This window comes from Callorhinchus milii, unplaced genomic scaffold (assembly GCF_018977255.1).
Source record: "Callorhinchus milii isolate IMCB2004 unplaced genomic scaffold, IMCB_Cmil_1.0 Scaffold1, whole genome shotgun sequence".
Classification (NCBI taxonomy): domain Eukaryota; kingdom Metazoa; phylum Chordata; class Chondrichthyes; order Chimaeriformes; family Callorhinchidae; genus Callorhinchus; species Callorhinchus milii.
Window position 1 is genome coordinate 42,966,226 of NW_024704742.1, and position 16,450 is coordinate 42,982,675.

General features: G+C 37.9%; 1 protein-coding gene across 1 annotated transcript in view; it reads right to left on the minus strand.

The window, feature by feature from the left end:
• The window catches only part of adgra3 (adhesion G protein-coupled receptor A3), a 106,565-nt gene that overhangs the window by 25,324 nt on the left and 64,791 nt on the right, over positions 1–16,450 (minus strand). The window contains exons 4-9 of the mRNA XM_042340991.1: positions 7,715–7,786; positions 6,377–6,448; positions 6,196–6,267; positions 5,201–5,361; positions 3,447–3,660; positions 2,284–2,448 (exon numbers count right to left, since the gene is read on the minus strand). Coding sequence (XP_042196925.1) covers positions 2,284–2,448; positions 3,447–3,660; positions 5,201–5,361; positions 6,196–6,267; positions 6,377–6,448; positions 7,715–7,786 — 756 coding nt within the window. The remainder of the gene's footprint in view (positions 1–2,283; positions 2,449–3,446; positions 3,661–5,200; positions 5,362–6,195; positions 6,268–6,376; positions 6,449–7,714; positions 7,787–16,450) is intronic.

Below are 16,450 nucleotides of genomic sequence, written 5' to 3' on the forward strand. Positions count from 1 at the left end.
AACATGTAGTCTCTTTGGGAAACAAAACAGTGTTCAATAATAATAATCCTTGCATTTTGATTCAGTGCCTTATCACGTCTTTGAAACATCTCAAAGTGCTTCACCGAATATACTATAAAGTGAATTGACTGTATATTTTGTGGGGGAAACATGTAGTTTCTTTGGATACTATTAATATCATCAATGTTTGGTCAGATATTCCCATTAAATTGACGGGCTGTCCATTAACTGCTCTGTGCCCAACTGAGCCTTCTTCCAGTCACAAAAGTGGGAGAAAGGAAACAATCCTCTCCCTTTCCTGTCCTTTATCTTGAAGACGCTCAAGGGGACATGAGCTGTACTTTAACCCTGCAACCAACACCTTTCTTTTAAAAACAAACAGAATTCTTGGTAACTAAAGAGCGTTTATTCCTGTTGATTTTAATCTTTTTGTTTGAACAGCAACTACTGATATCATCAAAGTTACTGGTCTGGAAGAAGTACTGAGCTCAACAGTGTGAAAAAGCTCGATCTGGCAAAAGTGGAACCATTAACACAGGCTGGTTTAGCATTTGTCATTGAAACTAGGTGTGTAATTCACCTCAATCCATTCAAAATCACACCGACTCTTCCATAGAGCTATTAAAAATATATTTAACAACTTCATCATTTAATTAAAATTAAAAAATGGAAGGAACTATAAATATTATACATTTAAAGTGTGCTACAAATAAGCAATTCCAGGTTCTGGCATCATAACACACAATGTTTCCACACCTGCCCACTCATGATGAATCATTTATTAAAACTGATCTCTTTTGGATTTTGCACATATAATAACCATAAAAAAAGTGATGGGAAAATTCATTAAATACTTGAAATAATTGCACTATGGTATTGACTGACAACAGATTCGCCATAGTCTAATTAACGTTTCCGCAACTCTGGAGCACAAGAATGCACAAATAGGAAAAGACCATCTGGCCAGTCCCAAAAGCGCAAGTGATGGTTAGCTTTGAATATAAACTCTTCCAGACAATGACATGCTGCAGAAATTGCATTGCAGGGGTGGAAGGTGCAGACTTTTTCAATCTGGCAAAAGGCTGTCCTTAGCAAGGCTGGATGGTGTTTAATATCCCAAACTGAAGAGTCATTGAAGGTTTTACAATAACGCTGAACTTCAAGAGAATCCCTCTGCTTCTAGTCTGTGTTTTAGTGTGTCACAGATTGCTGAATGATTTTCTGGAACTGAATATAATAATAACGATCCTTACACTATCATAGTGTCTCTCACGTCGGAAGTATACCCCAAAGTGCTTCACAGGATATACTGTAATGCAGTGACAGTGTGTTTTGTGAGCCCAGATAACAAAACTATCATATGATTGAGATATTGCAAAGGATTCTCTTGCAGAACAAAGCTTGTGTTGAAATCATACAGACTTTACAGCACTCGAAGTGAATGGATCTGTATGTTGGGACAGAGCCAGAGAGATCAGATGGCCAGTCTTCTGCAGGCCTTTGCTTTTCCACATACGTCCTTTGCACTTGAAAATATTTGTCACTCAGATCATCTCGCTTTTGAAACAAAAGTGATCTTCAAACCTTTATGTTAGAAAAATTAAAATGAGTTATTGTCTTAAATATTCGTAAATACTGGTGCTAATTTCCAAGATTGCATTCCTGTAGAAAGAGATTTTTTTTTCCAAAACATCTTTTTTAGTCAAGGTTATACATTACATTTAGCTTTCAAGAGAACAGGAGTGTCAGTGCATCTCAATAATGCCTTAGTTAGTAATTCTACCATCATAAACTTATTAACTGTAATCGGCAGTGTGATGAGCTGTATCATTCATATTATATAGAAATAATAATCCTTGCATTTGATATAGCACTTTTCACGTCTGCTAGACGTCTCAAGGTGCTTCACAGAATATACTGTAAAGTGAATTGACTGTATATTTGTGGGTGAAACGCGGCAACCAATTGCGCACAGCAGTGTCCCACTAACAGTCATGGATTGAGTGACCAAATTATTATTTTATTTTTTTCTTGAGGGATTATTATCAGGCATGTGGAGTAAGGAAACTTGCCCAAGGTTTCGCCCTGCCGGGAATCAAACCCAGGTCTCTCGCTTCAAAGTCGAGTGCTCTAACCATTGAGCTAGAGGACTCCACTAAGGAAAGCACTTTAATTCAACACAACGTGTTTATTGAAGTAAAAAATACATGAGACAAGTATGAAAACCTTTTGTCTATTTGGCAAGAAGTAACTTTTTTGTGTGGGATCCTTATTTCTACCAACCTGAAGTTCCCTTTGTTATTCATCACTCTTTCAGGTGGGCAGTACTGAGCTGAACTCTCTAAGACAACTATGTCAACTTGCTTTGTATTGTTCCCACGTTTTGTTCGAACACGACATTCCCAGTTTCCAGTGGAGCCCATTTGGATATTTGAGATTGTCAGGGCACTGCATTTAAAAACAGATAAATTCGTGTTTAGCAGAAACAACACACACAGTTGGATAATCCTGAGCTTTGTGTTTGCTTTTACTATAAATATCCAGAGCTGTCAAGATATATCAACTGCAAGCAAATGAATGTGCATTAACCATGAACTGAACTCTGAAGTGGTTCATTACTTCTTAAAGCTATTAGCTGCTATATAGTGATTTTTCCATGCTGAAATAATTTAAAATTGAGAATATGATTTTAAAGCAATTCAAAGTATTTAAGAATCTTAATGCTGAGCACAGAATTTATATATTCTCTGAAAATGCAGAATTGCTAAATATTGCATAGGATATCAAAAATATTTCTTAATTCACGTTTGACTCATAAGGTTAAACATGTTTTTCAACCATGAGATTATATTTCAATAATTACATCAATATATTAATGCTTAAATTGCTTGCAAGGAAAGCAAAACTTCAGGTCTCCATAGGGTTGCCAGTTTTCAGCTCAAATATTCTCAAATAGCTTCATAGCTGAAACATTAACACTTTTGGAGTTGGGAATGAGGCCCACAATGTAACCACGTTATAAGCAAATTTGCACTCAAGTGAAACACATTATAATGGGATTCCACTGGATTATAGAAATAGCTATTCCTTATATTTGAGTGGCTTTATTACTCTAATGTTACTTTCAGCATCACACAACTCACAAAGCTATTTTGACCTTCCATCAGGCTACGAGTTAATGCAGAAGTTAGTAGATACAGTATGTTGTAGGATCAACAGAATATTATAAAAAGACACAACTGACCGAAGATTACAAATGTAGAATGTGCGCAATTTACAGTTTAATATATTTAGCGTGTCACTTAAATTTAGTTGTAAAGTCTAAGAAAATGTTGTACTTTGTTTTGGTTTTTCATGCTGATTAATGAATATGTTCACAAAAAACAAACTACTATACGGTTATCTATGCTTTAGGCTATTGAATGTTATATCAATTGATTCATTACCTTGCAATAAGGGAACAATTATGGATCATATTTTTTTCAACCAAAATGCCTTGGGACTCATCTGTTTCCACTATTTTTCCATCCTGGTACCAGAGTACCTGCATGTCTTGATCAATATATGAGGCCATGCATTGGAAAGGGAGGCTGTCTCCCTCAAACACCACCTGGCGATGGGAAGGGGTCAACTGAAAGGATGGCAGCTCAAGAGGCGTATCTGTTATAAAGAGAACAATTAATTACATATTTATTTATCGTGCAGAATACAGCAGTGTAACTAACTCTTTTAAATTGTTAGAAAAATTCACCACAACATACAACCTAATAATATAATGACTTCAGTGACAAGTGTACAAGCTGTCTCAATATATCTGGCTGAGAAGCATTGTCAACAATTCAAAATTATTACTGAATTAGTTGTAAACTATGATTGAAGTAAAGTTTGCAAAAGCAATAAAATCTTTCAAGAAAATGAAGAATGCATTATTGGTAACCAGATGTTCTGGAACTCTTTGTAAAAAATATAGTTGCAAACAAAATTCTGTAACAACAATTTGCATTTAAATAGCACATTTCACATAGGATAACATCTCAGAGGCTGAGCAAATGAGGGGGGGTGGGGTTGAGGGAGGTGACCAAAGTCAGCCTAAAAATAGATTTTAACTTAAGATCTGTGATGGGCAGTGCACTCGGAGGCAAACCAATTTAAACAATAAGCTACAATTAAAGATAAAGAAAATTCTCAAAATTAGAATAGGTCTTATTTGCCTTATTAAGTCTCGCACCACATAAAATGAGCAAAATTCCCGAGTGTGCAAAACTATACAAAAAACCTTTTGGGTCATATACACGCATTGTACTAACTTAAGTGACCTACATTTGCCAAAAAATATTCTCTATGCATCGCACAATTGACTTTGCTTATACATGTCATTTCCCAAACATTAGTGCTGAGGGTGAAAGTCAAGAGTTCTTCGATGGCCCCAGGAAGTTACTGCATTTTGCTGCCTTGTGCATTAGTAGCCACACAGCATCAACACAGCAGCAGTGTAAAGGACTGAGAGGTATGCTTGTGCCAAGGAAAGCAGCAGGCTGGGAGGGGGGTGGGGGGGAGACAAGGAAGAGGCAGGGACGAGGGATAGGAGGAAGAGAGAAAAGGGGAGTGGGGAGAGAAGGAGAGGCAATTGTGGGTTTGGATCAGTGCTCTGTGTATAACATACAAATAGTACCATGTTTAAATATTGTTTTCACTTCAAGATACATAAGCACATCAGCCAAAAGTTCAAACTTTAAAAACAAGTTCAGCCTGAAAAATGTGGTACTATTTTTCCCCCTTTAATCTCTCTCTCCAGCCTCCCAAGAACACTCACTTCTGGCAGGACACATTGCCTTCTGCCAGCACACTGCCAATTGTGTGTCTGGGCGGGCAGCAGTGCTGAGAGTAGGATTTCAGCAGCTTGTGGGAGATCAAATTTCATTCCACCAGAATGTAGTCTCACTGTGCCGCCCACTTGCATGTGACTGTCAAAGATGCCCTTTGGATGATAGTTTTCAAAAAGGTTTGCCAATTAATTTTCTCTGCCAATACAAGGTTACAAAATGCTTCTTTTGAATTTCAAGAATAATACAAAAAAACCCAAGATATTTTGAATGTATTTCAGTTTTGTAAATTACAACCTTCTTTCCTTGGTTATACAAGAGTGAAGAAAGTTGTGATCATGCTCGTTGTACTTTAATGCTTTGTCTTTGTATCTTACCGCAAGTCAAAAGTTCCTTTCGTACACTTGTCACAAGCTGCTGCTGTAGAGACTTTGGATAAGGGCATTTAGTTTCTCGCACAGTTATGTTTCTCGCCTTTATCCATTGAATCATCCAGAGTAAGTTGCAATCACACATAAGATAGTCCGTTTGAAATTCTCTAACAAAGAGAAAAGAAAGTAAGAATACCAATCTTATTGGGGAATCTTCACTCTTCAAACCATTGGCACACCATAGGTTTGAGGTCTGCACCAGTTACCAAAATAATGAGGAAACTTTGAAAACTATATTGATGATACCATGTCAAAGGATACAACATCCTGTATGTGCAGCTGAGCTCTCTAAATGTTCTTCAGTTTGTTTTTACCATTCTAACTTGTCTTATTGCTTAGCTATTCTGCACTTAATTGAGATCGCATTATGGTAGCACATGATAAACAAGTGGCAATTCGTTCAGCAGAAGATGCAACACTGAAAAGGATACAGGTCGGTTAGGGAAAATTGCACGTACATATTAATATAGTACTGGGGCAAGAGTACTCAGCAACTATTAATCCTGCAAAACAAAGTCCTAATGGTGGTTCTAGTCGTGGAAAGCTTGTCAAACAATGATTTCAATGGCAAGCTATGCAGTTTAGCCATTTAAACCTAAACGAACACTCTGGGGTCCCCCAAGCCTTGGCTCTTGTCAACCTGTGCCTAATACTCTCTGGAATTAGTTAAGCAGAGCGCAGGTCTCTGTAAAGAGAGTGCACATTCCATTCCAGACGTGGAAACATCCATGTACGGGTTGCATACATGAAACTCTCAGCTTCTTAAACTAGACTGAGAGTTCCACATATGCTACCTATGCATTGAAATGGGTACCCACATGTGTTAGACACCCAGCTGATCAAAAAAAATCCATAACTCCATATAATTTTCAACATCCTTACCAGCCCCCTCCCCACCAGACAAAAGGTACATAGACAGAATCTTCAAAAATGACACTCACATGTACTTCAGTGATTGAAGGCTCTCAAATGTGCCTTGAGACAATGTTGAAAACAGGTTTCCTGAAAGGTTTCTGAAAATATTGATGAAAACAATCAACTTTAATTCACTGTACAAAATGCACAAAGTGCTAGGTTTAAAATCAACTCAAATTTTAAATAATGGTGAAACGGTTAACTTACAGACGGATAAGATTTGAAAGGCCTCTGAACATTTCTCCATTTATACAGCCTATCCTGTTGTTCGATAAATCCCTGTAAGAAATTGAATTAACCAAGTGTATCAATAGGATATTGAGCGTTAAGATGAGGAACATTTTCTCCCCCAGGACGGTTTAAGGAAGTAAACCCTCCTGGGGGAGAGGCATAGACTTAAGCTCCTATTTCTTCCATATTCCCTACATCAAGACATAATGCTTAGGGCAGGCTTGCTCCTGGGAAATAGTCAATGTAACTGTTAACCAAAAAGAATATAAAGACATACAGGTTGAGAATCCCAGTCCGATGATTTTCCTCTCCATTATGGTGACCCTTGGTCTTCTTTAACAAGTTGGCTGAGATCCAGAACTTAGCAGTGTAGGGGAACAGTACCTGTGTCCCACTACTCATCAACTTGGCTGCACTGAAGACAGTTAATAGGCTAATTTAAAAACTTATTCTCCACTTGACAAACACTATTAATAGATCTCTGCCTCTACAGGCAGACTTCAGGCTGCTGCTGAGACGTTCCAAACAATAACACAATTCAGAGATTAAGGAAGCAGAACTCTCGACTGGTAGCAGAGCTAAGACCAACATACATCTGCCTTCATATTTGCAAAAATAACTTAAATAGCATTTAGGACGTCAAACTCCTTGCCCGCTTCCACGGCTAGGCGGTACTCTTGCCACCCTTCTCCCCCTCACCCAGGATCCCCTCTCACCACACCCAGCACCCCCTCTCCTTGATCTACAGATAGTGTTAGGCTTGTATTGTATTCTTAATTGTATTATTTTATGTTTTGGGGAAATTAAGGAGAGTGAACATCACAAGCCCACCTTGACTAATATCCTATATGTGTTTGGAGAACAGCATGTCTGTTTAAGTATACAAGTGAAGGGAAGCACAACTAGAAATTTCCCCAATCTGTTTAATAAGTACTGCATACTTAGATGCGTACAAACTTAAAAAAACAGTAAGAGGTTGTGTTTCTGTTTTTCATGCTCTCACCTCAGTTTTGCAAATAAATTTAAAATGCATAGCTCAGATTGACTTTGCGACCAGGTGGGATTAGCATTTAGATTTTTGCTCGGATTCAAAATGTTCAGAATTGTGGCACTACAATGCTCGAATACTGTGATAACAGTGTTCAACTCAAGATGTATTATCATCCCTGGTCCTTGACATTGGCAAATGCCAGATCAGCTGAAAGTTGCAACTACACCTCATTTCTCTTAATCTAGTCATAATAGAGTATCAACTAGATGAACCACATTAATAAATACAGGAATACATAATTAACTGAGTATTTTAATACTTACAATCTTTTCAGGACTGAAAGCCCCCCAAAAGCATCTGGTTCAATATTACTGATAAAGTTGTTCTTCAAGTCTCTACAAGAAAGAAAATCAAATATTAATTCTTGTCATTTAAATTATTTACTTTTCGGTGTATCTAAACAATGGTCCATGGAGTGAATGATCATCTTTATTTGGGGGATTGTTGGCCAGGACACTGGGATAACTGTCTTCTCTTTTCAAATAGTGCCAATGCATCTTTAACATCCACCTGGACAGGCAGACAGGATATCAATTTAACATCTCATCTAAAGGACAAAAACTCCAACAATGAAGCACACCCCCAGCAATGCACTGGAGTGCGATCATGATTTCAACTATGACATTATAAATGATTAGCACAAAGAGCAGAGGCAAATATCTAAAGTGGCATTTCTTTACAATGACAAAGAGGTAAAATAAAATACCCCTCCCTTTGTTGATAATAAACCTTAAAGAATTTTAGGGTTGCATTGCAATCCTCACTTTATAAAGAGGATTTGACTTTTTTTTCCCTTCAATCTTTACTATGCATCAGCCTGGCTCATTTGGTAGCAGAGTCAGAAGATCGTGCATTTCAAGCCTCACATTCAGTCGTTAAGATCATAGTCTCAGTTTATACTACAAAGCAGCATTGGGGGATTGATGCATTATGCTTTATGATAAAAGCTTGGCAAATGAAGGTGGTAGACTGCAAAGATGAACAGGAAGGTTCCAGGAGAATTTGAACATTCTTGGGAATTGGGCAGATGGATGGCAGATAAAATTTAATGTAGACAAATGCAAAGTGCTTCACATGGGGATAAAAGTTCCAGGTAGGGACTACTATTTAAATTGGTAAGAAAATAATCTGTACAGAAAATTAAAAGGACCCAGGGATCCTGATCGATAATAAAATGAAGTTATCCCAACACTGCTCGGTAGCAGTAAGGCAAACCAGATACTAGGTAGTAATGAAAGGGCATTATTGAGCCAAAATAGTGGGGTAATCCTGCCATTTTACAAATCACTGGTGCGACTGCACTTGGAATACTGTGTGCAGTTCTGGTCACCACAAAATAAAAAGGATATTGCAGCAGTTGAGAGGATACAGAGGAGGGCAACCAAAATGATTGAAGGGATGGAGGGACTGGACTATGAGGAACGATTAGATAAACTGGGCATATTCACACTGGAGAAGAGAAAGTTGAGGGGCTATATAATTACAGTCTTTAAGATTCTGAAGGGAATAGATAGTGCAGACGATGACAAGCTGTTTTATCTTGTACTGAACAGTAGAACCAGAGGACACGGCCTGCGACTGAAGGGGCGTAAATTCAGAACAAATCTGCGGAAACACTACTTCAGTGAGAGAGTAGTAAACTTATGGAACCGGCTCCCTAGAGAAACAGTGGAAGCAGAAAATGTAAGCTGTTTCAAGAACAAATTAGATAAGATTTCTACTAGAAAATAATATCTCAGGATACAGTGTATAGTTTGGGACACATGTCAAGCAACCGCCAGGATGGTGGAAGGTGAACTACAGGAACATAGAGACCAAACAATCTCGACCTTGTAGCTGGACAACATCTCAAGAAGAGCAGAAAATGGGGAGAAAATCAAGCAGTTTCTTTTATGTCAAAGAAAGTATTCTATACAGACGTTCTGACAAATTCAAAAAATATTCACAGAGTCAGCTAAATTACTTCACTGATTGCATGAATCCTGAGAAGGGCAGCCTCAACAGTGGAGAGGATAGAGCTGCAGTTCAAGGACAGGAGCTTGCTGGTCTAAATCTTTGTCAGTCCTGACCTGGACAAGCAGTGGGAAGCTTGCCAGACAGTGCTTTCAATAGCAAACAATTTTAGGTAGTCAGAGTTCAGCAATACCCCAACACTTACTCGCGGGTTCCCAAGCCTTGGCTCTAGCCACCTTGAACCTAATATTCACCAGAATTAAGTAAGCAGAGCCCAGCCTTCTGGGAAGAGTGTGTGTATTCCATGATAGACACAGACATTTGCATGTGCAGGGCTATGTATAGAAATCTGTCTGGTTTGGATACTTTTAAGCACGATGATGGGTTTCAGCACGTGTCAGACATCTTGCTGACGAAAATAAAAAACAATCCTAAGAACGGAATTAGCATGTTTTGATCAATATTAAAAGAAAATTATGTATGTGTAGTCAGTTTTTTAAAAAAAAGCTTGGCAGAATTTCTCCAGTTTCGTAACAATTAATTGAGCATCGGAATTTAAAGAAACCCACTTTTGTGGGTGTAGGATATACAGTGTTCTCTGAAAGCAGCAAGTTATAGCATCCTTTATGAGACTGAATAACTCTTCATTTTTATAAATACAATGGAATTTCTTTTTAATAAAATTATTCAATTGATGAATCTCAACTCCTGCTCACTCAGTCTAGCCCATTCCACATCCCCCGCCCCAGTGTGACAACAGGTATCTGTGGACACATTTTTGCAATACTGTATTATCCTCTACAAACTTTTCCATCAAAATATTTTAATTCAGGAGGTATTTTTCAAGGAAATAGGGGTGTTTGATTTATTACTCTGTGATTCATTTTAGTTTGCTTTCTTTGGCAACTGCAGCTCCACACGTATAGCCATAAAAACAGATGAGGAGAGCTCAGCATAAGCTGCCAGTGTCAGACACAGTTCAGGCTTGGTTCCTGCGCACTATGGCCTGATCTCAAGCCCTAGCAGCTCAGAGACTTCAAAGTTTGATAATCCGCACATGTAGACTGATTCTCCTTCAAGTTTGAGATGGTACAAGAACAGCATTTGCACGTACAAACTGCCAAATTATCGGAATGCCTCCATTGACTGTGCCTGAATGAAAGTCAGGGGAATGAATGGAAGCCGCCAAAGACAGTTGTAAAACAATTCAAGACAAGTATTCTGCTGTGAACAGCTGAAGCTACTTCCTTCAGTGGGAACATGGGACAGAAGGCTGCAAAGCACTGCGTGTGTGCGCACATGTGATGGGGGGGGGGGGGGGGAGCACAAACTACAGGCTATCAAAATATTCCAGTTTTTAAAAATTCAGGAGTAAACACGTCATCTGTAATAGTGGAATAAAATGGCTAAAGAAGCTCAATCACCAAATTTGGGGAGATATTAGTTTCATAAATACTTGACTTCTTTTGATTCTTTGCCCTCCAGCTTTCTTTTCTGTTCGTCTGCTTCTTCCTCTTCATTTATATTTCACCTTTTTGTTTGTTTCTTCAGAGGTGCACCTGGTCAAACCCCTTCCCCACACTCTATGTGAGGGGGACCAGGCCCCTGTGATCTTTTCACTGTTTTCACTCACAGATTGCCACAACTACTGACTGAGAGATCAGTCAAGAGCCATCGACAAAACCGATGGAACCAGACCAAAGATTAAAGCTTCAGTGGCCTGAGAGTTCACTTAACCTGCAAGACTATCTTCTCCTAAAATTTAAGATGGAATAATATTAAATTAAGTTGAAAATGTCTTAAATTAAGTTCTAATTTTGAAGCCAGTTCTTTTTATAAATTGTGGAAAATTGGCTTCCAAATAAATTGAATCCAAGAGTTTTTCACAAGTCGACACAATCTTAAATTTTGAGATAAATTGTTTTCCAGGCAAAGATTACGTGGAATTTTAATCCTCGGGGGACAATGATGAGATGGACAATGGAGAGTAGCATAGAAAACCATTCCCTTTGGATTTTGTCTTTCAGTCACAAATATCATAACTAAACACTTTAAAATAAATGCTTTGTACAATTTTCTTAGTGTCGTATTTATTGGAATGTACTTTTTGTGTTAGTAACCATCTTTCAGAACTATAGCCTATTAAGTGTCAACTGCTGTCATGGGTCTGACACAGTTATACTGCTCTCATGGGTCCGATTCATAAAGTTAAAGCACTCTCGTGGGTCTTGTACACAGTTACTGCTCTCATGGGCCTGACACAGTTATATTGCTCTCATGGGTCGGATACACTGCTCTCCTGGGTCTGGTAAAGAGCTTTTGTTGTGGGCCTCATCCATTATTTTTCATGTTATAAGATAAGACTTCAAAAGCAATTGACAGATTGTATTACATAATTAGTCACATAATTTCCACTGTACAATGGATTAACATTAAGTATTAAGGTTTGATTCATAATTAGAAACATAAATAGGCTATTCAGCCTGTGTATGTGAAACAACTGGCTAATTCAGAGGAACCTTTTGTTTTTCATTAGGGTGAACAAAGTGGGAAAGATTCACATCCATCGCTTTTGCACTTTTAACTGCAAGCCTGTTGCCTCCTTTTAACCTTACACAGGAACAGGGGTAGGCCCCTCAAACCTGTTATGCTATTCTATTAGATCATGGTTGACCTGTACCTCAACTCCAATTACTCCATTCCTGTGTACCCATTTGCACTGAGCTTCCCATTACCTATGATCTTCCAGAGGCTCAGATAAAATACACGTTTGCTCTGTGTGATTGCTGATGGTCATTTTGATGCACTATATTTCTCATATATTTTATATACATTTAACAATGTCTCTGATCAGATATAACTTATGTGACAATTAATTACTTGCACCAACTGAATGATTGGAAGCCCAATCATAGAAAACTAAGATCCCTTTGTGTATCTCTACATAGATATCTGGCATTTCTATGCATTTACTTTTATTTCTTCAGTGCTGATTTGTACGTAAAATTCATTTGAGATTTATTCTAACAAAGGAATCGGAGTGCACAATCATTTATAATTCTTCTGAGCAACTGCAGGTTTGAGTGCACACAACAGTTTACAAACTTATCAAGAACATGGGTCGGATAGCACAAGATGTTAAAAAACTTGCACTTACAAAGTGCCTCTGTCACTTGGGCAACATCTCAAAGTAGTTTAACCTGCAAAAACTTTAGTGTTTCAAATAGGCAAAAGGCATGATTCTGAACTTCCACCTAGAAAATCAGAAAGCAAACCCTGTGTGATCCTTTGAATGTTTGTTGTGGTGATTGAGGCCTCCACTATCAAGGGACCATGGAGAAACAGCTGCATCTCTCACTGCAGAGACCATATGGATTAACAAAAAACAACCCTTCAGAAAATCGACTTGGAAGTGTGTGCATTGGCTTGTTTTTTATTTTCAAAATGGGTTTCAAAGAAATGAGAGATTCAAAGAAATGACAAAATATCCAAAATCTGTTTTTAAAATCCAAGAAACTTACGTTAAGTGTATCTCATATCCGAAAGAAAACAATGGCTAAAACAGCATTCTAACAATCATGTTGTGTTGGACACTTGAAAAATACATTTAAAAACTCCCAAGAGGGGAGAAAAATATATTAACAGTTTAAATTGTTTATTAATTGCTTAAAAGGCAACCTTGAAGTGTTGTGAGCTAAAAAAAAGTTAACTGAGATTCAGCACTAATGTTTGGCAGTTACCATTTATTTCCTGAGTCTCTCTGCAAAATATGTTAGAAAAATTTAAAATTAAGTAATACCACATCATGTAAAGGCCCATGAATTATTTTCACCAACTGAATGGAAAACCCAATGCAAGTGGCTACACATAAATGTAACTTCATAGAATAATGAGTTCCTTTTGTGTGTCTGTACAGAGATATCAGACATGTTTTTGCATTTACTTTTATTTCTTTAGTGCTGGCTTGTATGTAATATTACTTTGAGAATTATTCTAACAAAGGAACACAATATTTTGTAATTTGCAAGTTTCTAGTCACTAATGGTGGGGTTGAGGGCATGGCCCAGCAATGCTTTGGGGCATCCTATAGTAGTTATTCTAAAAAACCAAGAACCAAATGTTGTCCACAAACACGTGTCCACTTATCTGTGTAGTATAAATGATAAAATTAAGAGCAAGAAATACACACTAACACAGGCACTTAAAGACCTGATATCCACATTCATGTGGGTAAATGCACTGAAGCCCTGATACAACAGCAATATGCGCTGAAGTAGCTCAGGTGTACATAGTGTCATCTGGAATGGATGTAAAAATAGTCATGAACATATCTGGTGCATCTGAAAATTGCTCAAAACCAATCTCTAAGTTGCATAATGTCAAAGTTGTGCTTGTCATGATAATAATATTCATAAATAGACCATCAATTTATAGGCATTACATCTGAAATATTGTAAACCTACACCACGGTACAAGAAAGTTGTTTGTACAGTATATTTGTGATGCTCATTTTGCAGCCAATGGAACCTAACCAAGGCTGTTGTAGGATTGCTGAGGTAGTGGTGGGAATGGAAAAATTTTTTACAAACTCATTCGTTAATTGTTTTATAGCAGGACATTTTTGACACTAACAGAATCAAAAGAAATTTGATCAGATACTCTATCAGTGTATGAAAGTCCCAACAACACTTAGCTTAAAAGTAGATCATTTTTAAAATATACATGAAATGGGCCTGTCAGAAATATCAAATGAGACTTAATGAATCTTAAGACTTTGTGAAAACAAACTGATACGTCACAATGAAGCAACAGGTTTTAAGATCACCACATGAATTAAATGCAAACTGGTTTAGTCTAGTTTTACCACTCTTCACTGAGAATCACTGTGAGAATGGTGATAAAGAAGTGGCTATAAATAAACTGGCAATAAGGCAGCCATTTCAAAAATGTATTTCATTTTCAAACTGGAGTGGGCAATATTTTTGACGAGAACATCTTTGATGTCTATAAAGCAGACACCCAAAGACTAAAAGGATGAATTCTCTACTCCCATCTGTATTTCCTGAGGGCAGATCCCAGTTATACACCTGGCTAAGAAGGCTTGCCTTTCACAACTGCAAGATCTAAAGACAACAGTAGAATGAAATGTTAATCTGTTAACGCTTAAATTAATAGATGCACATGAAACACATGGGTGGAGATTTTCAAGGAAAACAGTATGAAATTGAGAGCAACATCAAATCGCTTCTAGAACTAAATGATTAAAGCAGAACTCAGACTAGTTTCTCTCACTTCACCACTATCCACTGAGAATCACTCGACAAAAATAAGACTTTGAAATCAAATTAAAGAAAAATAATTGAAGTAGGAAACCACAGTACAGTATAAGAACACAAATTGACAGGCATTCCATTTCTGCATCTTCTTTTCACAGTGTCGTTTTAAAGCAAAGTCCTCAATTTAAGTGCTGTCGAAACAACTTCCATTTCAACAAGCTGAGACCGCGGAGTCCAATGTTGACATGCACAGAGCGAGCGACATGCATTACTTCTGGCGATGTCTATATTGAAGCTACAGCTACACAAGGTAATTAGAACAAGATAAATGCCGCTCACTTCACAAGAATTAGATGTGCACAAAGTACACTTTTTAATCACAGTCATTGGAAACAAAAGTATCTTTACTTAAATCAGATGGAACAGGACTTTTGCTGGTAAAGCCACAAATAAAGCACTTTAACCATTGCAGCTGTTATTTCCTAAAAGAAAACTAATCTGTGTTTGAAAGAATCAACACTTCTGCTTCAACCATCTCTCCAGGGAGCCTGTTCCACTGGTTCACTATTCGCTCACTGAAATAGTGTTTGCGTAGATTCATTCTGAATTTACCCCCCTTCAATCGCAGGTCGTGTCCTCTGGGTTTACTGTTCTAGACAAGATGAAACAGCCTGTCATGATCTATATTGCATTGTCCTTTAGAATCTCAAAGACAGCAACTATGTCGTCTCTCGATCTTCTTTTCCAATGTGAATACGCCCAATTTACTTAGCCGCTCCTCATAGTCCAGTCCTTCCATTCCCTCAATCATTTTAGTTGTCCTCCTCTGTATCTTCTTGATTCCTCCAATATCCTTTTTGTACTGTGGTGACCAGAGCTGTACAAAGTACTCTAAGTATGGTCTCACCAATGATTTATTCAGTGTCAGGATTACCCCACTTTGGCTTCCTACTGATCTTTTGATACATCCCAACATCTGGTTTGCTTTACTCACTGCCATAGAACATTGTTGGGAGAGCTTCAATTTATTGTCAATCAGGACCCCCAAGTCTTTTTCATTCTCCATACATATTATTTTCCTTCTGTTCAAATAATAGTCCTTTATAGGATTTTCTGTCCCCATGTGAAGTACTTTACATTTCTCCACATTGAATTTCATCTGCCACCAATCTGCCCAATTCCCAAGTATGTCCAGATCCTCCTGTAATGTATCTTGTTCAGCTTCGCAATCTACCACGTTCATTAGCTTGGTGTCATCTGGAAACTTAGCCACTGTGCTTGAGACTCTTAGTTCCAGATCATTTATAAAAATATTAAACAAAAGAGGTCCCAAAACAGACCCTTGTGGAACTCGACTGGTAACATTTTCCCAGTCTGATGACATTCCCTGTACCACCACCCTCTGGGTTCTTCCAATCAATTGCATATCCATTGTAATATACTTCCACTGATGCCTACTTTCTTTACTTTCAGTACCATCCTCTCAAGAGGAACTGTATCAAAGGCCTTTCCTGAAATCTAGATATACAACATCCACAGCCTTACCCTTATCAAACTCCCTTGATATACTGTCAACGGAAACCAGCAAGTTAGATTTGTAAGACCTTCCCTTCATGAACCCATATTGGCTATTATTTATGATTTATTTCTGTCCAGATGCTCCATAATTTTACCCACAATGGACGTCAAACTTACTGGTCTGTAGTTTTCTGGGTCACTTTACCTTTCTTAAAAATAGGAGTAACATCTGCCTTTCTCCAGTCCCCCTGC